The sequence below is a fragment of the Macaca mulatta genome, chromosome 13, assembly GCF_049350105.2.
Source record: "Macaca mulatta isolate MMU2019108-1 chromosome 13, T2T-MMU8v2.0, whole genome shotgun sequence".
Lineage (NCBI taxonomy): Eukaryota > Metazoa > Chordata > Mammalia > Primates > Cercopithecidae > Macaca > Macaca mulatta.
The window spans coordinates 58,098,100-58,125,000 of NC_133418.1; the positions used below are offsets into that span (position 1 = coordinate 58,098,100).

The 26,901-nt window shown below is 42.6% G+C and overlaps 2 protein-coding genes and 1 long non-coding RNA gene across 44 annotated transcripts in view; 1 reads left to right on the forward strand and 2 right to left on the reverse strand.

Moving 5' to 3' along the window:
• LOC114671950 (uncharacterized) overlaps positions 1-24,972 on the reverse strand; it is a 474,108-nt gene extending 449,136 nt beyond the window's left edge. For 15 of the 30 annotated variants that reach the window (XR_003722138.2, XR_013402466.1, XR_013402464.1 and 12 more), the window contains exon 1: positions 14,038-15,492. Coding sequence is in view for 4 of the 30 variants with exons in the window: in XM_077958661.1 (XP_077814787.1) it covers positions 22,312-22,550 (239 nt within the window). In the remaining 26 variants the exon portion in view is untranslated. Of the gene's footprint in view, positions 1-14,037; positions 15,493-22,311 lie in introns of those variants that run through there. The other 15 variants (XR_013402448.1, XR_013402446.1, XR_013402447.1 and 12 more) reach the window with 3 other exon arrangements.
• LOC144333600 (uncharacterized) lies at positions 20,008-22,450 on the forward strand. The gene is made up of 2 exons (XR_013402478.1): positions 20,008-20,353; positions 20,669-22,450. It is a non-coding gene; the product is annotated as an uncharacterized LOC144333600 (long non-coding RNA).
• Positions 24,973-25,115: 143 nt separating the features above from the next.
• The window catches only part of MEIS1 (Meis homeobox 1), a 141,421-nt gene continuing 139,635 nt past the window's right edge, over positions 25,116-26,901 (reverse strand). For all 13 annotated transcript variants that reach the window (XM_077958653.1, XM_077958656.1, XM_077958651.1 and 10 more), the window contains one exon: positions 25,116-26,627. Coding sequence is in view for 7 of the 13 variants with exons in the window: in XM_077958651.1 (XP_077814777.1) it covers positions 26,344-26,627 (284 nt within the window). In the remaining 6 variants the exon portion in view is untranslated. The remainder of the gene's footprint in view (positions 26,628-26,901) is intronic.

Below are 26,901 nucleotides of genomic sequence, written 5' to 3' on the forward strand. Positions count from 1 at the left end.
AAGTGATTCTCCTGCCTCAGCCTCCCGAGTAGTGGGGATTACAGGTGCCTGCCAACACATCTGGCTAATTTTTGTGGTTTTAGTAGAGACAGGGTTTCACCATGTTGGCCAGGCTGGTTTCAAACTCCTGACCTCAGGCAATCCACCCGCCTTGGCCTCCCAAAGTGCTGAGATTACAGGCAGACATGAGCCACCACGCCCACCCTCATCTTAAAATTTAATCCCCCAGTGCAAGAGCATTAAAATGTGAGGTCCTGGAAGTGATTAAGCCATGAGAAGAGAGCCCTTATGAATGAAATTAATGACCTTTTAAAAGGACTGAGGGAACTAGGTAGGCCCTTTTTTGTCCTTCTGCTCTTCTGCCATGAGAGGACACAGAGACTGCCCCTTCTTCCATGTGAGGATGCAGCAACACGGTACCATCTTGGAAGCAGACAGCAGTTATCACAGACACAGACTCTACCGGTGCCTTGATCTTGGACTTCCCAGCCTCCAGAATGGTATGGAATAAATTCCTATTCTTATTAATTGCCCAGTCTTGGGTATTTTTGTTATAGTGGCACAGACTGAGACACTCTCTTCATAGACAGAAAACAGACACTTAGAATGATAAAAGAACTTGCCAAAGATGGAGAACTAATCAATGTCAGTAGTGCTATTTGGTCCCAGGTCTGTGTTTCTGAAGGTCATGCTCTTCCCACTCATTCATCAGGGGTAAGCTGGCATACCAATTTCTAATTCAACCTCTTGATATACCAAAGAGGCTGAGCAAAACATAAGACATGGGCCACCCTGATTACTTTCAGGACTGACTTGACCTCGAAAGAATGTTTTTAGCCTTTGACATGAACAATAATTCTTCTTTTGAATATGGGTTTATCATCCTATTTTTAACATTAAAATGGCTCAATCACAATGGAATTTTAGGAAACCTGCTGCTAGTGTAGATTTTTTTTTCATGTTTAATTTAAATCTTATTTTATTGTTCCCCAAAACTTTATATGACTGCTATTCACATACTACACATGGATCTGAAACAGTTAAGTAAAATGAACATCATTTTTTAATGATACCTCTCATGTAAGAAACGTGTATTTATAGATCTTCTAGTAATTCTCTGCATTAATTCCTTGACCTCAAACTGACCAGAGAAGGTCAACAATTCCTGCAATGTCACTGAGTGCTACATTTTCATCTCTAACTTAGCTGAAAAGTATATAAAAGCACAAGCAGTCAGAAAGCACCCAAATAGCTATACAGCTGAGATGACCCCAAAATGCAAGTTAATCCCTCCAAGGTCATTTGTAATTTATGTTCAATTAACTGGCTCAAAAAGCCTGTTTCAGACAGAAGCCAGAAATTAGGAAGCCTGTTGCTTGACTTTTTAGTGGGGAACACTTTTCGTGATAGCGGCCATGAGGGGCCAAAAGAGACTATCAACTGGGCTTTCCCCTACATGAGAACAGTTGAATCTTTTCCTGCTACTCCACTAACCACACCGACTCACTCCAGGGATGTACTTTAAAAAAATAATAATAACAGAAGGATTTGGATAGAAAGTCTATTGTTACTGGAAACTGAGCCTGTGAATAGGAGAGCTGAGCTCAGTCTCCATTTCAACATGGAAGGTACGAAGTTAAGCCTCTTTTAGGACATCCGAAAGACACAGGAGGTAACTTGGAGTGGTTTCTATTGACCAAATCTAAAAATAAATAAAAAACATCAAAAATAAATAATGTAGTAATAAATCAAACCCATTAAATAAAAGAATCCATTAGCCCATTTTAATAGAAAAAAGTGCATGAATAAATAAAGTTGGAAAAAGGCAAAATGCTTCCTTACAATAGAATGCCAACTGATAAATATATTAAAATAATAGAGAATCATCAATGGGTGTTAACACGAATGGACCAATGTTTGATGCAGAACAGAATATTTCTATAATAATCTCAAAATAACTCTTATTTGGCAGACAGTAACTTGTGATCAAAATGATTAAAGTGAATGTCACCATTACTGAGACAAACGGACATTATGTGCCAGCTGATACTGTGTACTGAAGGCACAACATCCCTTCTGTGGTGCTCCTGCCAACAAAGCATAACCTAAATCCAGTCATAAGGAAACATCAAACAAACCCCAACTAAGGGACATTCCACAGAATAACTGGTCTGTACTCTTCAAAAATGTCAAGGTCAAGAAAAACCAAGAAAGGCTGAGGAACTGCTTGTTCCAGATTAAAGGAAACTAAAGAGACGTGATGAGAAGTAATGTACAATCCTGGAGTAGACTCTGGATTAGGGAAAAAATGATATAAAGGATATTATTGTGACAATTGATAACATTTAAGTATGGGCTGGGGATTAGAAAATAGTATTGTATTGATATTAAGTTTCCTGATTTTCGTAGTTATCTTGTGGTTATGTAACAACATGTCTTTGTTCATAAAACATAGAAACTGATTTAGTAGTAAAAGAGTATAATGTTAGGCTGGGTGCAGTGGCTCAAGCTTGTAATCCCAGCACTTTGGGATGCCAAGGTGGGCAGATCACAAGGTCAGTAGTTCAAGATCAGCCTGGCCAACATGGTGAAACCCCGTCTCCACTAAAAATACAAAAAAAAAAAAAAAAAAAAAAATTAGCTGGGCGTGTTGGTGCACACCTGTAATCCCAGCTACTTAGGTGGCAGAAGAATCACTTGAACCTGGGAGGCAGAGGTTGCAGTGAGCCAAGATCACACCACAGCACTCCAGCCTGGGCGACAGAGTGAGACTCTGTCTCAAAAAAAAAAAAAAAAAAAAAAAGATAAAGATAAAGAAAAAGAAAAAGAATATATTGTCGCCAACTTACTTTTAAATGATTCAGATAAAAAAGTATATAAATTATATGAAAAAGAGAGTGATAAAGGAAAATTAAGACGTATACAATTAGTGATATCTGAGTAAAGAATTAAAGGATTCTAGGAGTTTCTTGTACTATTCTTACAATTTCTCTATAAGTTTAAAATTATATCAAAGTGAAAAAGTTATTTTCTTAAATTAAAACAAAACAAAATCACTACTAGTTAAATATGCATTCTGAAATATTTAAAAGTGAGATAAACTGATATCTAGTGTTTGATTGATTTAAAATATTAGAGCAAGTGGAGGAAGAAAGCGTGAGAGTGTGTGTGACAGAGAGACAGAGAGAAGGGAGGGAATAGATGAAACAAAAGTACCAAAGTGTCAGGCTGGGCACAGTGCCTCACACATGTAATCCTAGCACTTTGGGAGCCCGAGGCACGTGCATCACTTGAGGTCGGGAGTTCGAGACCAGCCTGGCCAACATGGTGAAATCCCATCTCTACTGAAAACACAAAACTTAGCCCAGGGTGGTGGTACACACCTGTAATCCCAGCAACTCAGGAGAATGAGGCAGGAGGAGAATTGCTTGAACCTGGGAGGCAGAGTTTTCAGTGAGCCAAGATTGCACTGCTGCCCTACAGCCTGAGTGACAGTGAGTCTCCATCTCAAAAATAAAAAAATAAAAAAGGACCAAAATGCAAATGCAAAATGTTGATCATTGTAATTCTTGAAGTAGAGTGATGAATACATAGAAGTCTGTTATACCAGTCTCTTGACTTTTGTGTACATTTGAAAACTTTCCATAATAGAGAGGTTTTTTAAAAGTTAAACTCCTCTAAATCTATGCCAATCCTCCAATCCCAGCAATGACAACTCCCCCTAACCCACACTTCCACACACATACACACACTCTAGTTTGCTCCCACACCTGAGATTCATGGCAAAGACTCTAGATGGTTTGGATCATTGCCCAAATTATAATTTGGGTTCAAAAGCAGCATTTCATGGGAATTATTTCATATTTAATGAACATTTATCTATGTCTCAACACAGGAAATGAGAACAACATGCTTAATGCGCTTTGTTAATACATAGTGAGGCTGGGCGTGGTGGCTCACATGTGTAATCCCAGCACTTTGGGAGGCCAAGGTGGGCGGATCACCTGAGGTCAGGAGTTCAAGACCAGCCTGGCCAACATGGTGAAACCCTGTCTCTACTGAAAACACACACACAAAAAAATTAGCTGGTGTGGTGGCTCACTCCTATAATCCCAGCTACTTGGGAAGCTGAGACAAGGAGAATCGCTTGAACCCAGGATTCGGAGGTTGCAGTAGGCTGCGACTGTGTATTGCACTCCAGCCTGCATGACATGGGCAAGAGACTCTGTCTCAAAAAAAAAAAAAAAAAGTGATACGGCTTATGTTCATTAATCTATTCAAATAAATGTTGTACAGCAGCAGTCCCCAACCTTTTTGGCAGCAGGAACCAGTTTCATAAAAGACAATTTTCCCATGGACCTGCATGATCGGGGTGGGGGGATAATTTTCGAATAATTCAAGTACATTACATTTATTGTGTGCTTTATTTCTATTAGTATTATTACATTGTAATATATAATGAAATAATTATACAACTCACCATAATGTAGAATTAGTGGGAGCCCTGCGCTTGCCTTCCTGCAACTACATGGTCCTATCTGGGGATGATGGGAGACAGTGACAGATCATCAGGCATTAGATTCTCATAAGGAGCACACAGCCTAGATCCCTCACATGCACAGTTCACAATAGGGTTCATGCTCCTGTGAGAATATAATGCCACAGCTGATCTGACAGGAGGCAGAGCTTAGGCAGTAAGAAATGGGGAGGGACTGTAAATACAGATGAAGCTTTACTGGTTCAATCACTCACCCATGGCTCACCTCCTGCTGGGTGGCCTGGTCCCTAACAGTCACAGACCAGTAAGGGCTCACGGCTCAGGGGTTGGAGACCGATGTTCTACAGCATGGATAGACTCAGAGACTGTAGGGGAAAGAGCCTTTCTCACAACACTTTGAGATGACACATTCCCGCATGCAACTTGACATTAGGTTATAAAAGTTTTTCATCTGAGGTAATATTTACGTCTTCAACTGAGTTTTAAAAAGGTAATATTGGGGACATTTGTAGAAAAACAGCATTGTCTAATGTAAGACTGAAAACAAAAGTTGATGTTGACAAAGCTCCAGTAGATACTCCCTGAAATATGGTGGAACCAGGGGTCTTTCTGGGAAATCTGATCAACAAGAGATTGTGTTTGCTATGATTTTCATCACTTAAGGGATCCCAAGTTGCTACTTCAATTAGAATTGGAGAAAGCCATTTCAAAGGATTACTAAATTAAACCATTTAATGGCAACTACAATAACAATATAATATTTAAATTTGGATAGCATGTTTTAAAAAGCAACACATACATGTCAGTCATTTAATATTCTCATAACACCTTTAAAGTAGGGTTCAAAGATAGAGTCATCCCCATTTTACAGGCTAACAAACTGATGTTTGCTATGATTGACTTTACCAAAACCACACAATAAGTAAATGGGAACACTAGGATTTTTTTTTTTTTTTGAGATGGAATCTTGCTCTGTCACCCAGGCTGGAGTGTAGTGGTGCGATCTCGGCTCATTTCAAGCTCCACCTCCTGGGTTCATGCCATTCTCCTGCCTCAGCCTCCCCAACAGCTGAGAGTACAGGTGCCCACCACCACGGCTGGCTAAATTTTTTCTTATTTTTAGTAGAGACAGAGTTTCACCGTGTTAGTCAAATTGGTCTCAATCTCCTGACCTCGTGATCCACCCACCTCGGCCTCCCAAAGTGCTGGGATTACAGACTTGAGCCACCGCACCGAGTCCGGGAACACTAGGATTAGTTTATAAAATTTCCCAATTTCCAGTCCTCTGTATTATTTCCAAGAACAATGACCAGGAAAATTCACCAAAGGAAAACATTTAATGAACATCCCTCTGCTTATAGCAGGTTCGGTACATTACCTGTTATTGTTACTAAAGCAGATCTTACAGGTCAGTATAGATTATTCTAAGCCAACAGCTACAAATAGGCTCACCTTTCTTATGCTCCTTCACCTCATCCTGCATGTCTATCAACATGAACTCTATTGCTCTTCTGCAATACTTTTAGTAGAATCTGCTCTCAATACAGAAACACACAACTTAATGCCATGGAGATTCCCCTGTCAACATCACCATGCTGACATTTCTAAATGTTCTAAAGTATTTTAGAAATGCATTTTTAATTAAAAGTGCCCAACCTTAGAATCAACTTGAGATAGATACCTTAAATACTGTAGAGAATTAACCAGGTAGGGTGACTGGCCCAAATTTCATAGTCATAAAAGGGGTAAAATTATTGACTATAGCTTTATGCTCACATACAGGCTTAATTCCTACTAAACACAATGAAAACACTGCCTACAGATGCCATAACTTAACTTTGTTAAAAATGCAGTATTGTCACTGGGTGTGGTGGCTCATGCCTGTAATCCTAGCACTTTGGGAGGCTGAGGCAGGCGGATCACAAGGTCAAGAGATTGAGACCATCCTGGCCAACATGGTGAAACCCTGTCTCTCCTAAAAATACAAAAATTAGCTGGTTGTGGTGGCACACACCTGTAGTCCCAGCTGCTCGAGAGGCTGAGGCAGGAGAATTGCTTGAACCCAGGAGGCAGAGGTTGCAGTGAGCCGAGATTGTGCCACTGCACTCCAGCCTGGCAACAGAGCAAGATTCCATCTCAAAAAAAAAAAAAAAAAAGAAGTATTGTCATTTAAAAAATTGTGTATTTTTAAAATGACTTTAATAGTGTTCATGCTGATAGACATGCAGGATGAGGTGAAGGAGAGTAAGAAAGGTTCAAGAGCTGAAAAGAATAATGAAGGCACCTCTCACAGTAAGTGCTACAAAAGTGTTTGGTAAATATTTGATAAATAAAGTTGAGGTAAAAACAGAGTTTCTCAGTAGATATCTTCTAGATTTGTTTTTACATTAAAAAATAATTGATACATCCACAATTTCTGAGGTTGTTGAGGAATTCAAACTCTAAACCTCCCTGTACTGCTTCACTAGGGCTTCCATAGCAAAATACCACAGACCTGGTGACTTAACAAAAATTTATGTTCTTGCATTCTGGAGGCTTGAAGTCTGAAATCAAGGTGATATGGTTTGGCCATGTCCCCACCCAAATCTCATCTTGAATTGTAGCTCCCATAATTCCCATGTATTGTGGGAGGGACCTGGTGGGAGATAATTGAATCATGGGGGTGGTTTCCCCCATACTGTTCTCGTGGTAGTGAGTAAGTCTCATGAGATCTGATGATTTCATAAGGGGTTTCCCCTTTTGCTTGGCTCTCATTTATCTCTTGTCTGCCACCATGTAAGATGTGCCCTTCACCTTCCGCCATAATTGTAAGGCCTCCCCAGCCACGTGGAACTCTGAGTCCATTAAACCTCATTTTCTTTATAAATTACCCAGTCTTGGGTATGTCTTTATCAGCAACATGAAAATGAACTAATATGCAAGGTATGAGTGGGTTTGCTTTCTTCTGGGGCCTTTCTCTCTGGCTTGCAGATGGCCGTTTTCTCACTGTGTCCTTATAGGGTCCTTCCTCTGTGCTCCAGCATCCCTAGTGCCTCTTTTTATGTCAAACTTCCTCTCCTATAAAGACACCAGTTAGACTGGGTTAGGGCCCATACATATTACCTCATTTAACCTCAGTTACTTCTTTAAAGACCCTATCTCCAAACACAGTCATATTCTGATGTACTGGGATAGGACTTCAACACATGAATTTTGAGGAACACCATTCAATCTATTGTCTAAAGCCTCAGCCAATTCCTGGAAAGTTTTGAGCCAAACTGCATCAAATTTCAGACGAGATTTGAGTACCTTCCTCAACCCAAGCTTAGTTTCAGATTTTCATCATGTAGTTTGAGTCCCGTTTGTAGCTTATTGTCTGTCCTGTATTGGAAACTTAGAGGTACTGGTTTGTCCTAGGTATAGGGCAAAAACCAGAGAAAACACTCCTTCATCTATTTGGGAACTATCCAATTGCATTTGCTCCAAAAAGAAAAGTCAAAACTCCATATGTTTACTTGAATCTACTTATGGGACCTCATTGCCCCATTTGTCCTATGACCAGCCAGACAGTCACATATCTACATTTTTCTTTATTTATATAACCAAAAACAGGTGAAATTCCTATCAATATAAAAGTATATAACTTAGTCAATGACACAGGCAAAATATTCTCATGACACACCTTGTGGATGAGCTGGGATAACAGATAATGTTCACCCACAGGCATGTGGGTGCTTTTTACCTCAAGACATTGCTTAATACTGCAGTGTCTAAATTACCCTTCCAGAGAGAAGAGGTATTATGAATACATGCCTGCACGGCAGGGGCACCTCAAGATATTGTGGATTGTGAAAACTGCCATTTGCTGACTGCAAACATGAAGCAAGAGTGATGTACATCATTGACAGAATGATCTTCTACCTAACAGGGTTCTGGCAACCTTGCTGCTGATTTCACTCTGTCTTCCTGTTCCCAGAATGAGAACTCTGATATTACACATTTCTGGGTTCTAAAAAGTACTTCAAACACACACCTGGATGCATGAACATACTCTCTCCTGGAATGATAACTCAGTATGCTTAGGCATTGCTGAAGAAAACCACACAGCCATGCACAAAACCTTTCCCCTTCATCTCCAATTCCACGCAAGTTCTCGATGCCAGCTAGCAAGCTTCGCATTTCTGGTCAGCTCCCTCTCCCATTTCCCATGATGACTGTTAATATTTCACATTCATCTCAAGCCTTTCCCTTTCCTTTACTTTTGGGGTGACCAAACTTCTCAGTTTGTCCAGGACTGAGGGGGTTCCTGGGAGACAGGCCTTTAAGTACTACAAGGTGGTCACCCTCCTACTTCCTCACTCATCATCAAATGACATCTCTACCCATATCTCAAAAAAAAAAAAGGTGAAAGTTTTAAGTATGAACTGCTCCCAAATTCTTCCTCCACTACCCCCCACCTGGACATACAACTCTACCCATTATCTGCCTTCAACCTTGGAGGCCAGGTTCTTCCCCTGCTGAGGAATAGCTCCGTTCCTCCATTCTTCACCTGGATGATGGATTTCTCCATTGTTTAACACTCTTTCTTGCAAGTTCAGCATATCCTCTTCCTTCCCTTCACTATACAAATATGTTCAAGTATTTCCCATCTTCAAAATTATATATCCTTTTTCCCCTTTATTACTGATGGGCTGTTCCTTTCTTTTCTTTCACCATAAACTTCTTGAAAGAGATTGTGAATGATCTCATCTACTCCAATGACTCCTCCCGAATTTTTATCTCCAGCCCAGACTCCACTAAAATGCAGACCCATATTTTCATTGTCCTAATGAGCATCTCTATCTTGGTAAATCAAAAGTACTTTAATCTCAAAGTATCTAAAACAAGTTTAACATCCTCCTTTCCAATCTGTTCTTTCTTCTAAGGTTATCTTTCTAGCAAATGGAACCACAATCTGCTGAATTTTCCAAACCAGAAACCATGCCATGGTTCTCAATATCTCATCCCCCTCCTCTGTGCTCCTATCACTAATATCTTCTGGTAATCATCACGTTCACCTCCCATCCCCACCATCATCACAACAGTGTTTTCACTGGTTTCTTAGCTCCCTGGCTCTACTTCCATCTCCTTCAAACTATCATTCATGAGACTGACACCTGTGAGGTCATGGACTGAGCTATTCCTATTATCTAGGAGTAGACAAAACCTTTTATCTAGCCCTCTGAACACCAAAATGGCTACAAGGATGTTTCCTTTGGGTTAGTGAGCAATGTCTAATTTTTTCATTAAAATGACTGAATCGATGTTCCACTGGCTTTGTGGTTGAATCAGATAACAATATAAGTTAACTGAAGGCAGCCCAGGATGTTGACTGTATTTCTTCATAGAAATGCCATTTGTTGGTGGGCAGCATTGCACTTATACGGAGACCCTTGTCTCTATTTTTGCAGCATTTTGCAATGCTAACCCCTATAGTCTCTATAATCCCGGCCTCTGGGGCTTAATGATTGAGAGCAAGTAAAGCTGTTACAGAAGCCACTGGTCATTTCATCTCTTTGGCTGTTAGAATCTTCAACTCGTGTCCTACAATGTCCCTTATCTGCCTCTTTACTAGGACTGCACTGGCAAACTTGTGACTTTCTAAATAAGTCACTTTCTCTTCCAATTCAGTGCCCTTGCCTGGAACATTCTTCTCTTCCTTCTCCAGCATTCTCAAATGAGTATCTTCAGAAATAAATATGAAAGTTTTCATTTTAAAAAATATAATAAGAAATGCCACTCCTGGAACTGTCTCCTTTCAAAGCTATTCTTCGCCCTTCCTTGCTCTGCTCTAGATTGCAGGACTCCAGAATGTGTCTCCCTCCCTTATCCCTTCCATAGCTCCAGCTCCCACTGGACATGCCTGCCCTGGATACATCTTCTACCAAGTAGGCCCAACCCCTGGAGTCTGGTGACTCACCTGCGCCCTCTGTCCCTCCAGTCTAGGAGTGGTTACAGTTTTCTGCTATTTCCTGCCTCAGGGTGGCCTTGCTGATACTTGGTGGGCTTTGCAGCCTCTCCTATACCCTGTGTAACCAATTTCCTGCATTCGATTCTTTCCCTTGTATACACTCAGAGTGGTTTCTGTTTACTTGGTTAAACTCTGATGTAAAAACATACCCTGATCTCTACTCCCCCTAACCTTAGCCAATGACAAAGACTTTTGGGGGCTCCCTTCTTCCATTTTCTTGGTTTAACTTTTGTATTCCCACACCACCTGTGTATACTGCTATGGATTTGGACTGTGGAGTTTTTATCAGTTCTACACTAAGATGAGCTCTTGAGGACACAATGTCCTGTTAATTTCAGTATCTACAGTGTCCTGTTGACTGCTCAAGATTCTAAAACCCACAAACATACAGAGAATTTTTTCAGTCTTACAAAGCATTTGATGGAGTATGCTAGAAATGTTCAAGGATTTAAGACAAGATCCAGGCTAGCATAACACAAAATTTAAATAAACTAGTAAATCTGTGGATTTTTACAAGCTGGGGAGGGATGGAGGTGTGCCCTAGAAGTTGGGCTTCTCTCTTTGGAATATGGCATGTTATTTTTCAGTCTGTTAGATCACAATCTAGTCATTGGTAGAAAAGTCACCTTTATTTCAGTGAAGCAACTTAATCAGTAAAGGTATTAATTGCCTTCAGCAAATACTTTGGAACAATAAGGCACTGTCATTTTCCTTCTGGTGGCCAGAGAAGAGCAAAGGAAAGTGTCTCAGAATTCTAAGAGACACTTAGAACTTTGAGGATAGAGCAATATTCCCTTATGAGTCAGAAAAAAATCTAGAACTCACAACTAGGACTCTCTATGAGTTCAAAAAAATCTAGAACCCTCTGAGATTTTATTTTATTCAATATAATTTAAAACAATGCTTTACCATATTCTGCAATACAAAACGATTTATAAAAAATAAATATATTATTATTGTTTAGAGATCAGGAGAAAGATCCATGGAGAATGAATTGCATGTGTTCTAGCAATTCATTTAGGATGACTAATCAGAGTGTCTCCAAGTCTGGTCACTGAGCTAGCCACCTCCACCCCCCAAACCTTTCCACTAATGGACTCTTTTCAACAAGGACATAGGTGTAATACAACACTATATATATATGGTTTTTTTAGATGGAGTCTTGCTCTGTCGCCCAGGCTGGAGTGCAGTGGCGCAATCTCGGCTCACTGCAAGGTCCATCCCCCACGTTCATGCCATTCTCCTGCCTCAGCCTCCCACAACAGTATTTTTCTATCTATGTGCTGTGTTATTATGGACACCTTGAATGCTGTATGCCATAAAATCTTTAACTTTTAAACTTCAGCATAAAGTAATGCAAACATCTTTGCATATGGCAATATTGTAACACAAGGAAACCAGAAAACAGGCTTCTAATTGTCTCCTTAAGATTGTAGAGAGCTATGCAAAAAGAATTCATTTCTCCTTAATCATAACAGCATATTCATATTATAAAATTTGTCTTGAGCTGACTTCCTGCTCTGGTGTGAATCATGGTGGTGGCTGACTTGGCGAGGTATGGCCCATGTGTTGTGTGAAATAGTGCAGGTGTCAGTTGCAACAGAGTCACCATTGTCTTCCTGTAATGAAGTCAGTTTAAACAGCTAAGTGTCTGAAAGTGAATCCCAGTGCCTGGAGTCCAGAAGGTCAATTATCGCAGGGTGTTAGACAATTGGGATTGCATTACTACTAACCAGGGTGCTTTAGTTTTTGTTTTTAATAATGCAATGCTAGTCTGTACTAATAAAGAGAACATATTACGGTAAATATTGAATCAGACATTGTGACACGATGACAGATCTAAATTGCCACAGTTTATACAGAGTCCACAAAACAACACTGACCGTGAATTATACAAAGCATTTTATATACAATTTCCATCAAATTCCAGACTTTTGCTTTAGAGGGATTTTACTTGAAACGAGTGGATATGTCCTAAATGTTTTTTTTTTCCTATTTAATACATATATTCTGCCTCTTGTAATAATTGCTATAGACAACTCCCAATTTTTTTATGGTGAGGGGAATTAATATTGAACTACCGCATGCTTTAGTTTTTTCCAAATAACTTCCAGAAAATTTATTTTACTTCAAATAAGATTTTATAGGCATTTACTTGGATTTTCACATTTGTATTTGTTATTCTTCAACGATATTTCCTCCTAATATGAAAATTTTATTATTTTTGAAATGCTTCATGTGACAATGAAACAGGCATCTTCTAACAAACAGAGCTGATACCACCTTGATGGGAAAATTATGTTAAAATAGTATATTGTTAGGTATACAAATGCCTATTAAACTAAAGTGTCTTATACTTTGCTGAATTTTACAAAATAATGCATCATTTCTTTTTAAAGTCCTACTTTTTCCTTTAATGAATTTTGTTTCATTTAGGGCAAACCTAATTATTTAAAACCAACAAACATGCGTTGAAATATTATGAAAGTGGTATTTGAATTATATATTTCAAAATATTTTTATAATGTTTTCTTTATTTTAATCTATGGGTGAATTAATATATTTCTTTGTTGCAAAATTGGAGAAACTACAGCACTTAGCATCTCTGGGCATTAACTCTTATTACCTAGGCACCAAAAGTTGGTTTAAAAATGCTAAAATTATTTAAGGTTTAAAACTTTCTTTATAGATTTCTAAAAGGACAGTAAAAATATATATACATATCTTTTTTCTTGCCAGGCATATTTAGATAAATTCAGCTGATTTAAAAATTAACTTTTTAGAACTTAACTTGATAGTTACAAATGTTTTAATTTTTGGAAGCCATTACATGTTCATTTTCCCTTCAGCATTAATTATCCATAATGATCTCCACTTATCATATACTCTGGAGAAAACTATATTTGTTTACATTTTCCAGTGCTTTTTAAAATAAAAATAGTTTTCCTTATTAACAATAATGAGAAGGCTTTTCAATTATTAAAATCTTGGCATTTTTGAAGATTTGTCTCTGGCTATTTTAAATAGAAAGTTCTAATGTGAATAAAACTGTTACATAAATTCCCCAAATAATAGCTTAATTACTTATAAACTCTGGAAACAATTAGTTCATCATCCTTTGAAGTGAATAAGGCAACTTGCCAGGCTGCGAGCAAAAACGCTTGTCACTTTTTCATGTAATGAGCTTAGTTTCTTTTTGTTATTTTAGATTATTTTGAAAAGGAAACTCGGTGGAATACACTTTAATGTTCAAAAGATTAAAAGTTGAATCACTCACTTCATAAATGGCCTCTGCAACAACACGTAATAAAGTACCGAAAGAAATATTGAAGGCTCTGAAGATTATAATTTATGTTCTTATGGAAATCATTGGAACAGATAATCTGGTTCAAAGATAAAGTTGTGCTTGAATGACACCAATATTGTAAAAGATTGACGAGGACTGTCCTCTCTTTCAGCCTCATAATACCATTCTTCACACAAACCACCAAATTACAGGAGCAGCCTCTTCTCTTCCCGCTCACAGCTGCTCTTCACTTTCTCGCCTTACCTTCCTCCTCCATCTGCTACTTCTTGCTCTCTCTAGGTCTCCATCTCCCCACACGCACCTCTTTCTCCCTCGCCCCAGGCGTCTGGCTCTCCCATCTCCCCTGCGCGTCTCTTTTTCACCGCAGTTCACTGTCAGGTGTTTCCCCCCCCACCCCCCACTCTGGCCAAACATAGATCAAAGGAAGTTCTGCATGTAAGTGATTATTGTGAGACTGAAACACTGTATGTCTGAATATTATCCAAAAAATGAGGAAGAAAAAAAGATCGGAAGAGGATGCTGACTGACTTCGTCTTGGCAGGTTCCGGATCTGCCCGAGTGGTCGCAGAGCGCAGGTGGGGAGAGCAGCTCTGGGAGGCCGCCCCCTTAAAGGCCAGCCGGTGACTATGATTGCGGCCAGGGCGTCAGGTGGAGCCTACACCTGAGGCCGCCAGCTCCCTTCCGACCTTGGCGGTCAACGAGCAAGGTCATCTTTAACTCCATCACCTGGCCAGGGGAGTATTTACCTGGTTCCTAGGGAGAGAAACCGAGGGCCAAGAGAGGCGGGCAGGTCCCAAGGTGCCAGGAGGCCTTCCCTTGGGGTCCATCCGGCTGGGGAGGACCCATGCCAGATCGGGAACAGCAAACTTTTGGACTATTGTGCATATTTCAAAATGATATTAACATACTTCCTATACTGCTCCCCTACTGGAAGTCATAATTACAACTCACCCTTCTCTTTGTCCGCCAGAATCGCTTTCAGCAGTCCCAGCAAGTCAACCTACTTTGGGGATGCGTTTTGCATTTTGCAGTGCCCCCATCCCTCCCCAGACCTATATGTCAAGGAATAGGGAGTTGAGACATGACACGTTAATGTTTTTAACAGGGGATGCTCTCTGCTCCCACAGAAAAGGAGGGAGACCCTGAGTAGAGGGTGGCCGAGAGGGAGAGGGAAGGAATCACGGCGCTGCTCCTGCGGAAATTCATATTCCGTGTGTGTTCCTCCCTCACCTGAAATAAATCCTGCTGGCCTACCCACACAGACCCAGCAGCACTTATTTATTTGCATGTCATGCTTATAATATGGTAGAAAGCAAGACGGATCTTCGAGAAGGGGAGGGGATGAGGCTCACCTTTCAGGCTCACTCTCTTAAATAAAAAAGAATTGACCGGCTGGGCGCCTAAGAATTTATCTTGAGTTTGTGGTCATTATCTCTATTATATAGCCCCGGCAATAAATAAATCGGGTAGTTACTACCCAACAATAAAACTGTAGTGTATGGGACACCTTACTATTACTTTCTTAATAATCTGCCGTTTCTTTCACTTTAAATCTTCCCAGTCATGTCTTCGCACTCGTCTGCAAGGATCTATCTTCACCCCTTGAGGTACCAGACCGCTCGGATCATTTTTATATTTTGTGAACACAATAAGTTTTCCTGCCTAGACTTTCTGTTTTTCCTCTTATTTCTAGGCTGCCTGATCTGCTTCAAGACAAAGGGTCGGCCCAGATCAAATGTGTTTTTTCCTCCTCTCTGTTTCAACCACGTTGGGCGTCCAAGTTAATGAAGATCGCCCCCCACGCGGCAGCCAGCTATGAGGCCGCTAGGAAAAAGGGAGCAACGTAGCCTCCAGGACACCCAGTCCGGGGAAGATGATCTGTGCTTTCGCGGTGGGCACGCCCTTGGGCGCGCGCGGGGTCCAAAGGCCGAGTTGGAGAAGCCCTGCCTAGTGTAGGGTTCTACCTCTCAAGACCCTCACCCCCATTCTTGATTGTGTGTGTGCCCATGGAGGGATTTCTGGGGGTCGTGACCCCTCCTACTTCTCGCAGCTCGCCCCTTGACCCAGGCACAGCGCCCTACCCGCGGACGGGAGCGCGAGCAGCGTGGACCCGCCTGAGAAGTCTGTCCTCGCTCAAGTGCGGGCTCCCCTGCGTCCGCGGTCATTAAAACCTCACGAGGGGGGCTCGACCTAGGGAACAGACGCATGGGTAGGGGTTGGGGAGGGGGGGCGTCCTGAAAGGTTCCCAGACCCGCGGGCTGGGGAGAGAGCCTCTGCGCTCACACTTAGGGCTCGCCTCCTGCGCGCAACTGTTAGTTATGCTGTTCCCACCCCAGTTCCGACAGGCAGCCAGGCGGGAGACGCAATCTGTTCGAGGCCAGAGCCTCGCAGAGCCCCGGGGGTCCTCAGCCCCGCCGGGAGAAGGAGCCCAGCCGACGTCCGGCCGGCGCCTTCCCAAAGCTGCGCCACACTTGCTTTCACGCCAGCGCGGAAAGTGACCCGTCCCCGCAAAGCGGACAGCAAATGACCGCTTCATCCGGGGAGCCACCCTGGCAGGGCGTCCGGGGAGGTGCGCGGGGAGACGAGAAAAGGGGCAGTGGGGCGGCGGGGAAAGAAAACAAACAGACCTGCGTTGCTCCCGCTTTTGTCTTTACACCGCTTATCTCAAGAAATCAACTCAACAACAGCAAGCCCCCATCAGGCTTGTTTTTGTTTGTGTGACTTAGATCACAGATAGAACTAGAGACCAAACCTCTGAGAGTGTGTGTGTGTGTGTGTGTGTGTGTGTGTGTGTGTGAGAGAGAGAGAGAGAGAGAGAGAGAGAGAGAGAGAGAGAGAGAGAAAGGAGAGCCTCAGCGAGGCTACTGATGGTGAAGGGACGGTGAACTTCTCACCTTTCTTTAACTCAGAACAACACGTCCTTTAAAAAAAATTCCGCACCGCCGAGTGTGTGTGTACATGTGTGTGTGTTTCGCTGTTAATTGCATTTTGCTGGGATGATCTTTTACTACTCGAAAACAAGCAGCTGGGAAAATATTCACGTTTGGGACAGAAAACATTTTTTATTTATATCTTTGACATTTAAAAGAGCAGAATTAATTTGTCTTGTCTACATTAGCATTGAGAGAAAGTTTCAGAAATCTACCCGGGGGGAAAGGGAGGGGGACAAAAAGAAAAAGAGAAAGAAAAAAGAAAGCGAAGAAAGGAAAAGAAAAGCTAGGCTTGGTTTTTCTTATTTCAGATCTGTAATCAATCATTGAAATAGGAGGCAGCAAAATTGTAAAGATTCGATAGATTAAAATGCAAATGAAAGGTAGAAAAAGAAACATTAACATGGCGATCAAAGATTTAATAACCATAAATCAAGTTTTTTTTTCTGTTGCAGCTGCAGTTTGTGTGTGTGTTTATGTTTTAATCATGTTTGTTCCATAAATAAATAATTTTGAAACGAGACTAATTTTTCATTATTTTAACCGTGGGCTAAAACACTAAATATTAAAAATAGAAAGAGTATATGATGCCAGATCCCCAACCAAATAAGAGTAAGACTTGTGTTGATTGGTTAAAATCAAGGGGTTTCAATTGTATGTTTTGAAAATCAAAGTACTATGCTAAAAAATTCTATCTTAACTGACAAAGCCCAAAGTTTTATTTTCTCTTTAATATTTTATGTTAACGACAAGATACCATTTATATTAAATATATGCATGACTGCGTATCCATTCCAGTCTGAGCATTTTCAAAGAACGAAAGTGTCAGAATATTAAATAATACAAACATATATTATTTCAAAGTGCCTTGATAGAATTTCTGGAAAATAATACTCTTTAGGATAATCTGCCTTCCAGAGAAAAAAGTGATGGTTCAACGCAGTTAAAACTTTTCTAGCTTTATTTTTAAAGTTATTTTTCCAAGGGGTAATATTTTAGCCGTCTGTTTTATTATTCAATTTAAGGTTTTATGTCAAAGTGTAAAATTATCAGAGCACACTCTAAGTACTCATTTTCTCAACTATAATGAAAGTTTTTCATTTAGATCTTTTTATGTAAAACATTTATTTTTATCACTAATTTATAAATATCTAGAACTTTAAAAATAAAACACCTGGACTTAGTTTCCCTCTCTCTCTCTCTCTCTCTGTCAACATCTTATTAACATAGAGAGGACATATATTTTCAGAAGATTGGAAACTTTTTTTTCTGCTAATACAGACTTGTTTAAAATAAGCTCTTTGCTTAATTCTGCTTTTGAAGGAATGATTCCCCCTAGTATACTAAAATGATGAGTTAGAATTGTTTCAGTTTCTCCTCTTTCCACAAATGATCACCAAATCTGGAATACATTCCTTTCTAAAACCTTTAAGTTGAATGTGTGAGCTAAGTTAATGTCCACTCGCCGTCCCCCGCCCGCTTCCCGGCCGAACAATCACGTTTTCACTGTGACAGTCCAATAATGCATTTAGTTTAAAATTACACTTGGACCTTTTCTCCTTTGTATTTTTTCATTTACTTCAGTGAAACAAGATGACTTGATTTTCATGGGATTACATGAACTCCATTCAGTGTTACTGGGACATTTCTGCTCAACTAAATACTTGCCTTAATAGACAAATGAACTTCTTTTTATTTGCTGGAGTTTGTAGATGGTTTTAGATAACAGTGTACAACTGATTTAGTTATTGTTGTTGTGAGAATCGAACAGCCACAAAAGTCATTTATCTAAACCGAAGAGATATGACTCTGTAAAAGGGAGAAGCAAGGGCAGAATCATGGGGAATTATTTCAGTTTATAGCTATTATTAATTAAACTGGTTGTGGTTTTATTCTGGTCTTTTAGTACTGACCTTGTTAAAAGCTCACAGCTACCTACCTTTTTCCCCTCACCCCCATTTTTTCCGCCATTTATTAGGACTCACGTGGATTGAGACTGCCATTTCTATATTATATCACCAAGCAGTTACAGTGTAAAATCTCGTGCGCCTTCGGATGATCGCACCCCTCCCAGAAAAAAAAGAAAAGAAATGCTTTTTTTCAGTTTTAGCATCTTGTTTCGTTGAAATGCAAGACAGGTACTTGATTTAGCATTTAAGCAAAAGGTTACACAAACCGCGTTTTAGAAAGTGTTGGGATGTCCGACAGGGTCAGCCCTAGATCAGATCATTTTTTGAATGCAGACCTAAAGATAATGAGTACTTGTTGTATTAAAGGGGACAAACAGTACTTTGGCTTCCTCTGACCCCAGAATGCACGGCTCGGTTTCATTGATCATCCTCCTTTATGAGATAATGCAATTACAAACATCAATAAGGGGCTGCAAGGGGAATCATTATGCGGTGACAGTGATAAATGACGGTGCAGAAATAGCATGCTTTTCCCCCCTAACAATCCAGGAGCCCAGGGGCTCCGGGGGCTGAACACAGTCGCCAAGGAAACAGATGACATCCCAAACGGCACCAAAAGAAAAAAAATGAACAGTCTTTCTTTGCCTTTCACTCTTTTCCGTCTTCCAAAGAGTTAGTTTTGGCTCAAGCAGCAGCTGCTACACAAGGCATTTCGTTATTTCAGACATTAAAGACTGGAACGGGCAGTGGGAGTCTCCTCCCCTTTCATCCCCACCCCCACTAGATAACACACAAAGCTCGCTGTTCACAGTTTAGGACTACCTGAAAATGCACGTCTCAAAAATCAGATTGGGATGGGGTGGAGGGGTGTCGGGAACGTGGATTTGCACAGCCCTTGCGTTGTGTTTCCCCTGCTTTTGTCCAGTGGAAACTGAGTCTCCAGAAAAAGCTGGCGCCTCGCGGGTCGGCCAGTAAGGGAACGGGTGCGCGTGGCTCGCCTCCATCTCCCCGCAGTGCCAGACGCTGCTCTGTGCCAAGGCGGGGGCTGAGGAGCAGGCGACTGCTGGGGGTGTTTGCTGCTGTGCTGGGTTTCTTTGGGATGGAGTTATCAATGGGCGCAGAGATCGCCCTTAAATAGAGAAATCTGGTTCTTTAAAGCCTCTGGGTGCCTTCAGTAAGCGGCTTCAAAAGGGCCTCACTGATCATTCCCCACCCACCCATGCCCAGAAAGGTGGGTGAGGTAGATGGGCGCAAAAAGGCGTCGGGCTACCAGACTTCTGCGACGGCCTTGAGGCTGCGGAGGACTAGGAAAGGGGCAGAACCTCTGGACGCTAGGTGGAGAAGGGAAACTTGCCACTTTGGGGGAGGGGAGGAGGAAGAAAGAGTACTGAGGTGTGAGGGAGGCCTAGGAAGAAAGGCAGAGGGAGGGGAGAAGCAAAGCAAGCAAAAGCAATCCCACCCTTCCAGGAGGTCGTCACCCCGCAGAAAACAGACACAGGGTTTCTGACCCCTGCCCGGTCCGCCTCGGAGTGGAGTTAGGAACCCCCTCTCGGCGCTCCCTGTCACACACGGCCCCCACCGGGAGGAGCGGGCCAAGCGGGTGCGCGAAGCAGGTGACTTTATTCACTGCTTCCCCAATCGGCGAGGTCCCGGGACTCGTTTTCCGCCTGGAGATTAAGATCATTGCTCGCGTAATGAACTTAATGCTTTAGGGTAGAGGTGAGTGTGTTTGAGAGTGGGCAGGGGTAGAAATTACCGACCCGATCGATGGGAGACTGGCTTAAAACTAAATCCCTTATCTCCAGGGCTTCACCGCCCGGGTTTCCCCTCAGTGGGCTGAGCGCTCCGGGATGTCAGGAGGCAGCGCGCGGACGGGTGACCCGTAGGGCGCGGCAAGCCAGAATCGAGGCCCTAAAAATGCTTCCCCCATCTCCCGACGGAGACCCCCAGGGTACTATTTTCAGAGCAAAGGCTCTTTAAAGCTCAAACGTTGGCGAACTGATTGCTCAATACGTTGTTTGTTTTTCCTTTCAGCTCCGCCTAGGGAGAGAATGTTTCAGACGCCTTGGCTGGTAGAGCGGGCCGAAAAGGGAGCCCTCCCTCTCCCCGCCATCAGCTGTCTTCCTCAGTTGCCTGACCCCCCCTTTCTCGCTCACTACTTTTTCCCCAAACCTTGGAATTCCCAGCCTCCCGTAGTCTCCTCTCCGTGGCCAACCTAAGTGAAACGCGCCGCTAGCAGCCAGTGGGCAAGGCATGGCATGGGAGACGAGAATGAGACAAGGAAAAGTGCCCCGCCAGGCAGGGCGCCCCACTACCCAGTTCCACGCCTCTCTCCATCGGCGTCCAAGCTCCTACCCGGGAGCTTTGCAGCATGAAGTGACGTTTTTACTGCCTTCCCATGGGCCAAGGGCCTGAGGGTATCCGAAAGGCTGGGCAAAGTTTGAAGAGCTTATAAAGTGATCCTGAGGAGCTTCTGCCTAGGACGTCGGGGTGCGTTCTACGGCTTCTCGGCTGCTGCTCCAGACTCCGGCACTCCCCGCCCAACGCCCTCCTAGGGGGCCGTGCGCTCGTTCCCTGTGCCCTCGAGTCCCCAGGCTCTCTGGGTCGCGCTCCCAGGGCCACTATGGGACTCTGGAGTCTGGGGCCCTGATGTGGCAAAGTCTATTAGGAAGTCTCCGGGCTACTACAAAGCACTCGGAGAGGTTCCAAGGAAAGAGGACGCCCACCCAGGAGGTGCCTCTCCACAGCCTCCCTCGCAGACCCCTGGTCGCCCCATCTCCAGAGACAAAGTCAACAGTCCCTTAGACTATACTCTCAGATGGGGGTGAAGCGAGGGCCGGAGGGTAAGGCAGGCGCCTGTGCAGCGCCCCCGGCCAGAGCTGTGGTCTCCGGGCAAAGACCTGCCCGCCCACGCACTGGGCCTAGGCCGGGACCCAGCGCATCGTGGGACTCAGGGGTAGCACGTCCTGACTGGACCTCCGCGCAGCTGCCCGCGGGATTTCCACTCGCGGCACGGAGCCGGGCCCAACCCCAGGACAGGAGCCTCTCCCCTCCCGCTCCTCCCGCACACTTGGGGGACACTGCACACAGCAACTAACCCCGACCGCAAAGTTGAGCGCGAAGTCTGCTTGACGCTTGGGAGACGCGAGAGGGGAGGGGGAGGGCAGGGCTTGTGTTTTTCCTTTTCAGAATCCTTCGACTTCACTACGAAGTTTGCTGGTAGGCGCCTGTGCTCCGGGGTCGGAGCCTCCCACCCAGGCTCCTTCCCCTCCCCTTCTCCCCGCCCCCGCGAGCCGAACCAGCCGCAGCCTCCGCCCGGACCTGGCCGCCCGCTCGGTCCCCCTGACCCGGACCCTGCGCCCAGGTTGCCGCGCCGCCCTTCCGGCCTTGCCCCCGGGCTCGGCTGGGGGCGCTTTTCCCCGGGGCGAAACTTGCCTCACCCCGCTCACTGCAAGGAGACACCCGCTGCCTCCCGAGGAACTCCTAATACCATCCATACAGCTTTAATGCGTTTATAATTCGATAAGTGATTTCAATTTGAAATTGTTAGTAACTAATTTTATGGGTAATTTTTCCACATCAAATATTTAAGCATCAGATTAAGGGAGCCAGTTCCGACACTGGATAATAAGGGGGTTTCCCCCACTCCCGCACCTCCGCCTCCCTCCGTTTCCTACCGAGTCGTTTTTCCAAATCCCCAAAAGATGGCAGTCGAAGCCGACTTTCCTCTTTTCCTGTGGCTCTGCGAAGGGAGGGGGAGAGAGGAGGATGGGGGAGTGCGAGAGTGGCGGGGAGAGGGAAAGAGAGAGGAGAGAAGAAGAGGAAGAGGAAGAGGAAGAAGAAGGAGGAGGAGGAAGAGGAAGAGGAGGAGGAGGGGAGGAGGAGGAAAAGGGGGGAGAAAAGCTAGACGGTGCATGGACTTTTCAAACTAATTCTTTCACACGTTTCTAATGCAAGCAAAAAGCAGTGGTGAATTTCCTGGAAAAGTCCTGGCAGAAACGAAAGCCAAAAAAACGTGCCTTGTGGCCTCAGGGTACGGGATGTGAGAAACTCAGCACATTCAAGCTAAACCCTCATTTTAGAACAGGAGAGGGAGAGGGATATCCAGAGAGGAACCGACTCGACTGATTTTGGGGTCTTTCGTTGTATTTTAACATTGTATATAAATACTACACAACTAGGCAATGTGTTTCCTCGAGGACGGGACTCTGCGAATTACATAATGAGGGGAAAGAGGTAGGAGTGGGGAAGGGGAAGGGGTGGGGGCAGACTGCAGTGGGCGGAGGGGAGACTGGGGCGAGCAGCGGATGAATTGCAGACCAGTTGCCAAAACTTTTTTTTTTTTTTCCTGCTGCTGCTGCTGCGGCTGCCTTTGCTGCTGCCTTTGCTTTGAATGTGGGTAACTAGGAAACAGCAAGCCGTCTGAGAAGACGGAATTTCCAACGTGTAAAATGTTCTTAACGGAACCATTGAGCGAGTGCAATAAGGCGTGAGGGGGAACTAATCTTCCCATTTAAATGTTTGTGGCAATTTTATCTAAATGAATTTTAATGCTAAACGAGGGTAATTCCCCATTTGTAGCGCGTTTACTTCTCTTTCCTGTGCTTCTAAAGCAGTCGAACATCATGCAATGAACAATAACAATAAAAATACTGTCAAGGCATATTATTCATTTTGAATGTGTTATAATTACAGCTGATTAAATATGATAGAGTAAAATATTTTTAATTTTTTGAAAAAAATTAAATCATACTAAAAAGTAGTCTTATTCAGCCAGAGCCAGCCCCCTCCCCACTCCACCAAATAAAAATAAAAACCAGGTACAATTTTGTGCCCTTGTTTAGAGGAGGGAGTTTTGTTTTTGCCTTTTAAGAAACATCAAAAACACTCTCAGCACCTCTATTATTTGCCTCTTTCGGATAAGTGTCCTCAATAACCTCTGAGCTGGCTCTGAAATTTACAAGAGGAAAAGCTAAAATAGCATTAAGAGGGGAGGGCATCGAGGCAGGGGAAGAAAGGAACTGCGAAGAGCGAGGCTCTCACCTAAATGGCTCACAGAGCGGGGAGCGCATGGAAATAGCAGTTTCTTTTTTCTAATTCCTGGACACTACTGGTCTCGATTCTTCAGAGTCACCATATTCCCTAACTACTCTTCACTTGTAAACCTCCCTCCCCTAGGGCCTCTCTCTCTCTCTGTCTCTCTTTCTTTCTCTCTCTCTCTCTCTCTCTCCCCCCCCCTCTCCCTCTCGCCTCTCTCTCTCTCCCCACCACATCTCCTCCCCTTTCTTTCCCTCCCCCACCCATCCTGAGCCTCCTCAGGAATAAAGGCTGAAAATAACCAACTCACCCGGGCATGTACTGGGGAGGAGAAGCAAACAGACTGTTAGTTTATAAAGTTTATTATTAATTTTTAAAGTAAATAAATGGTTGTTAACTGCTAGTAACTACCTATCAAAAGAGAATGATTTCACTCATATCGACTATTTAGGTAGAGGAAGAATTACCACTGGGTCAACAAGGGAGATTTAAACAATCCCATCTATGGGCTGGGGAGGGGTAGAGGCGCTGCCAGAGATGGCTGCAGTAGGCTGAGCCTTGCTCTCTGTGCATCCACGTGTTTAGAAACCAGCAAAAGGTGAGAACGCATTGCTGCTCCAGCAGGTGAGTCAGTCAATCACACATCACCTAGTAAAGCCACCCCACAGCTGGTTTCTCTTTTCCGAATAGAAAATAGAATTGCTAAGGACCGGTTTATAGGGTGACTTGGGCCTGAATGTCAGACTTGAGTTTAAGGCTGTCTCTCCTCCGACCCATCCTTTGTTTACAAAGCAATCACTGCTAAAAGGTTTATTTTTTAAAACGAATTTGCCTTAATTAAAATATGTGTATATTTTCCTTAGCTTTGGGAAGCACTTTTTATAGCAGCAATTTTATTTAAATAAAATTATAAGCTATTCCAGCTTAAACATATTATTTTGTACCATTTAGCCGGCTGCCATGCAGAAGTCTTGTACAGCTGTTCTGGAAAATTGGTTAATAACCAGTTTTATCCAATGAGAACATAGAGCATATTTATAAAAATTAGATTTTGAAGTCTGGTCTCTTCAATTCGTGTAGTTAATTTCCTAATAAACATATACTGCTCATCCTAGGTAACATCCTTAGTAAAAGACTTAACTTTGTACTTAGGTTGCCTCTATGTGCAAGAATAATTTCAATGATATTAGATGAGTAATTCTGTTGGATGTAATTCTGAGTCCAGAGTTAGTTTAGTGCCTTTAGGCCTCAAATTTGCTGATATTAGGAGTTCATTAAGTCAGCTTAAAGAAATCAGTGGTTATTATTAAATAACTTACTTTGTGGTTAAAATTGTCAAATACATATATGGCTTAGGGAGCCAAAATTAATTTTTATATTTACTGCATTAATCTTTAAAAATCTGGGGGGCAGTAAACAAATGTTTCAAGCAGTGGAGTCAGCATGACAAAAATAATCTTGTTTTTATTTTAGATTCAGATTTCATTACTGCACTCAAACGACTACAACTGGGCTTGGCGTTATTATACAATCCAAACTGTTTCCATCAGAAACGCTAAGACTCAGTGTGCAATGATTGTTATTAATAATTAGCTCCTTGGTTTCTTGATAGAAAAAGGCTATCAACAAGCATTTGTTTATCCACAACAAAAAGTATAATTAGCTTATCCCACTTAGTAAATCTTGTATGCATGCCAACTCATACCAAACTGCTACTTTTACAAAAAAAATTGCAATAATACAGTTCATTTTTCCAGTCCTTTTTGCACAAAATTTATTTACAATGTCTACATAAATGCTCCAAGGTGGGACTATGAAAAAATACACACATGACTGATGCTTTGCTCAGAAATAAAGTCAACATATTAAAAATAAATCTTCAGTCTATGTTTTAGAGCTGCTTAAAACAGGAAGTGATGTATAAGGTGGTGGTTGTTGCATGGGGACAATGATGCTTGATGTGACAATTAGGCTTCTAAACACACGGCCTTTTGGTTTCCATGCCTCCTCCTACCAGTCTCCTTAAGACACTGCCTGCAACAGCTGATTAATCATTGTTGATGACTGCAGTTTTTCCCATCCTTTCCGATTTACATCTGTTCAGGCCAATTCAAATATGGTGAGTAAATGAATTAGACATGCAAATTCAAGCCCCAGGCTAGAGAGAGGGAGAGAGAGGAAAAGAGAGAGAAAGAGAGAGAGCGCGCGCATGGCTGAAATCCTAGGCGAGAAGAAAGATTCTTCTGCCTGATAGTTATTTTAATGCTCTAAAAATCCTGCAAATCAGACCTTCCTGTCCCTTGCAGGATAACTGTAAGGCTTTTTAATGTAAGGAGGCTTCTGGAGGAAGTGAAGAGCTATGGAAACAACACACATAGTGTGGAAAAATTTCACATTTTTTTTAAAAAATCTATAAGAAACAACGTAATATGGATAACAGTATAATAGCATTTACAATATTTCACTCTTTGTTCTCTTAATGTCTTATATAGTTATTTAGCATGTCCCCCAAATTGACTTCAGTTGGTATTTCCTGCTTTTTAAGGTCCCTATGAAGAATTAGGGATGCTCCTTGGTCCAGAGTAGATGCCAAGAATGGAACTCCACAGTCATTGCAGAAAAAACATGATTTGAAATCAGTCACAATTGCAGACAATGCATATTCCCTTAAGCTACTGAGCATGAATGTCCATGACTTGTCCACTCATTGTTGGGTCTCCTGTATTAAGAACCGTGGGGCTTGATGCTGACATTGGCATTCCAGGGTGGGGCGGTCCTCCATGCATCATCACTGTTGGGTGGTGAGGGTGTCCAGGAATGTACGTATGCATGGGGGGCCCATGACGCAGCTGAGCAGGATGGGGGGGCATCTGGGGTTGGGTATAACTTGGCTGTCCCATACTCACACCCATTGGACCACCCCGGGCTACATACTCCCCTGGCATACTTTGCAGCCCTGTAAGAAATTCAGAAGAAAGAAACAAAAAGAAAATATTATGAAAAAGCAATAGTGTGGTTCTGGCTATGACAATCCTATAAAAGCCAGGGAACACTGTGATTAAGGGAACATGGTTTTGTAAAGCATTCTTTTGATTCATACAGAAGAAAATAAAATGAGAAACATCATGCTGGAAACTCACATTTTGCCACTATTTTCGTTTCATTGTCACTGTTATCAGGTCCACCTACTGAGGTCTTATTTATTAAAAAGAATAAAATTGTTATTTGAG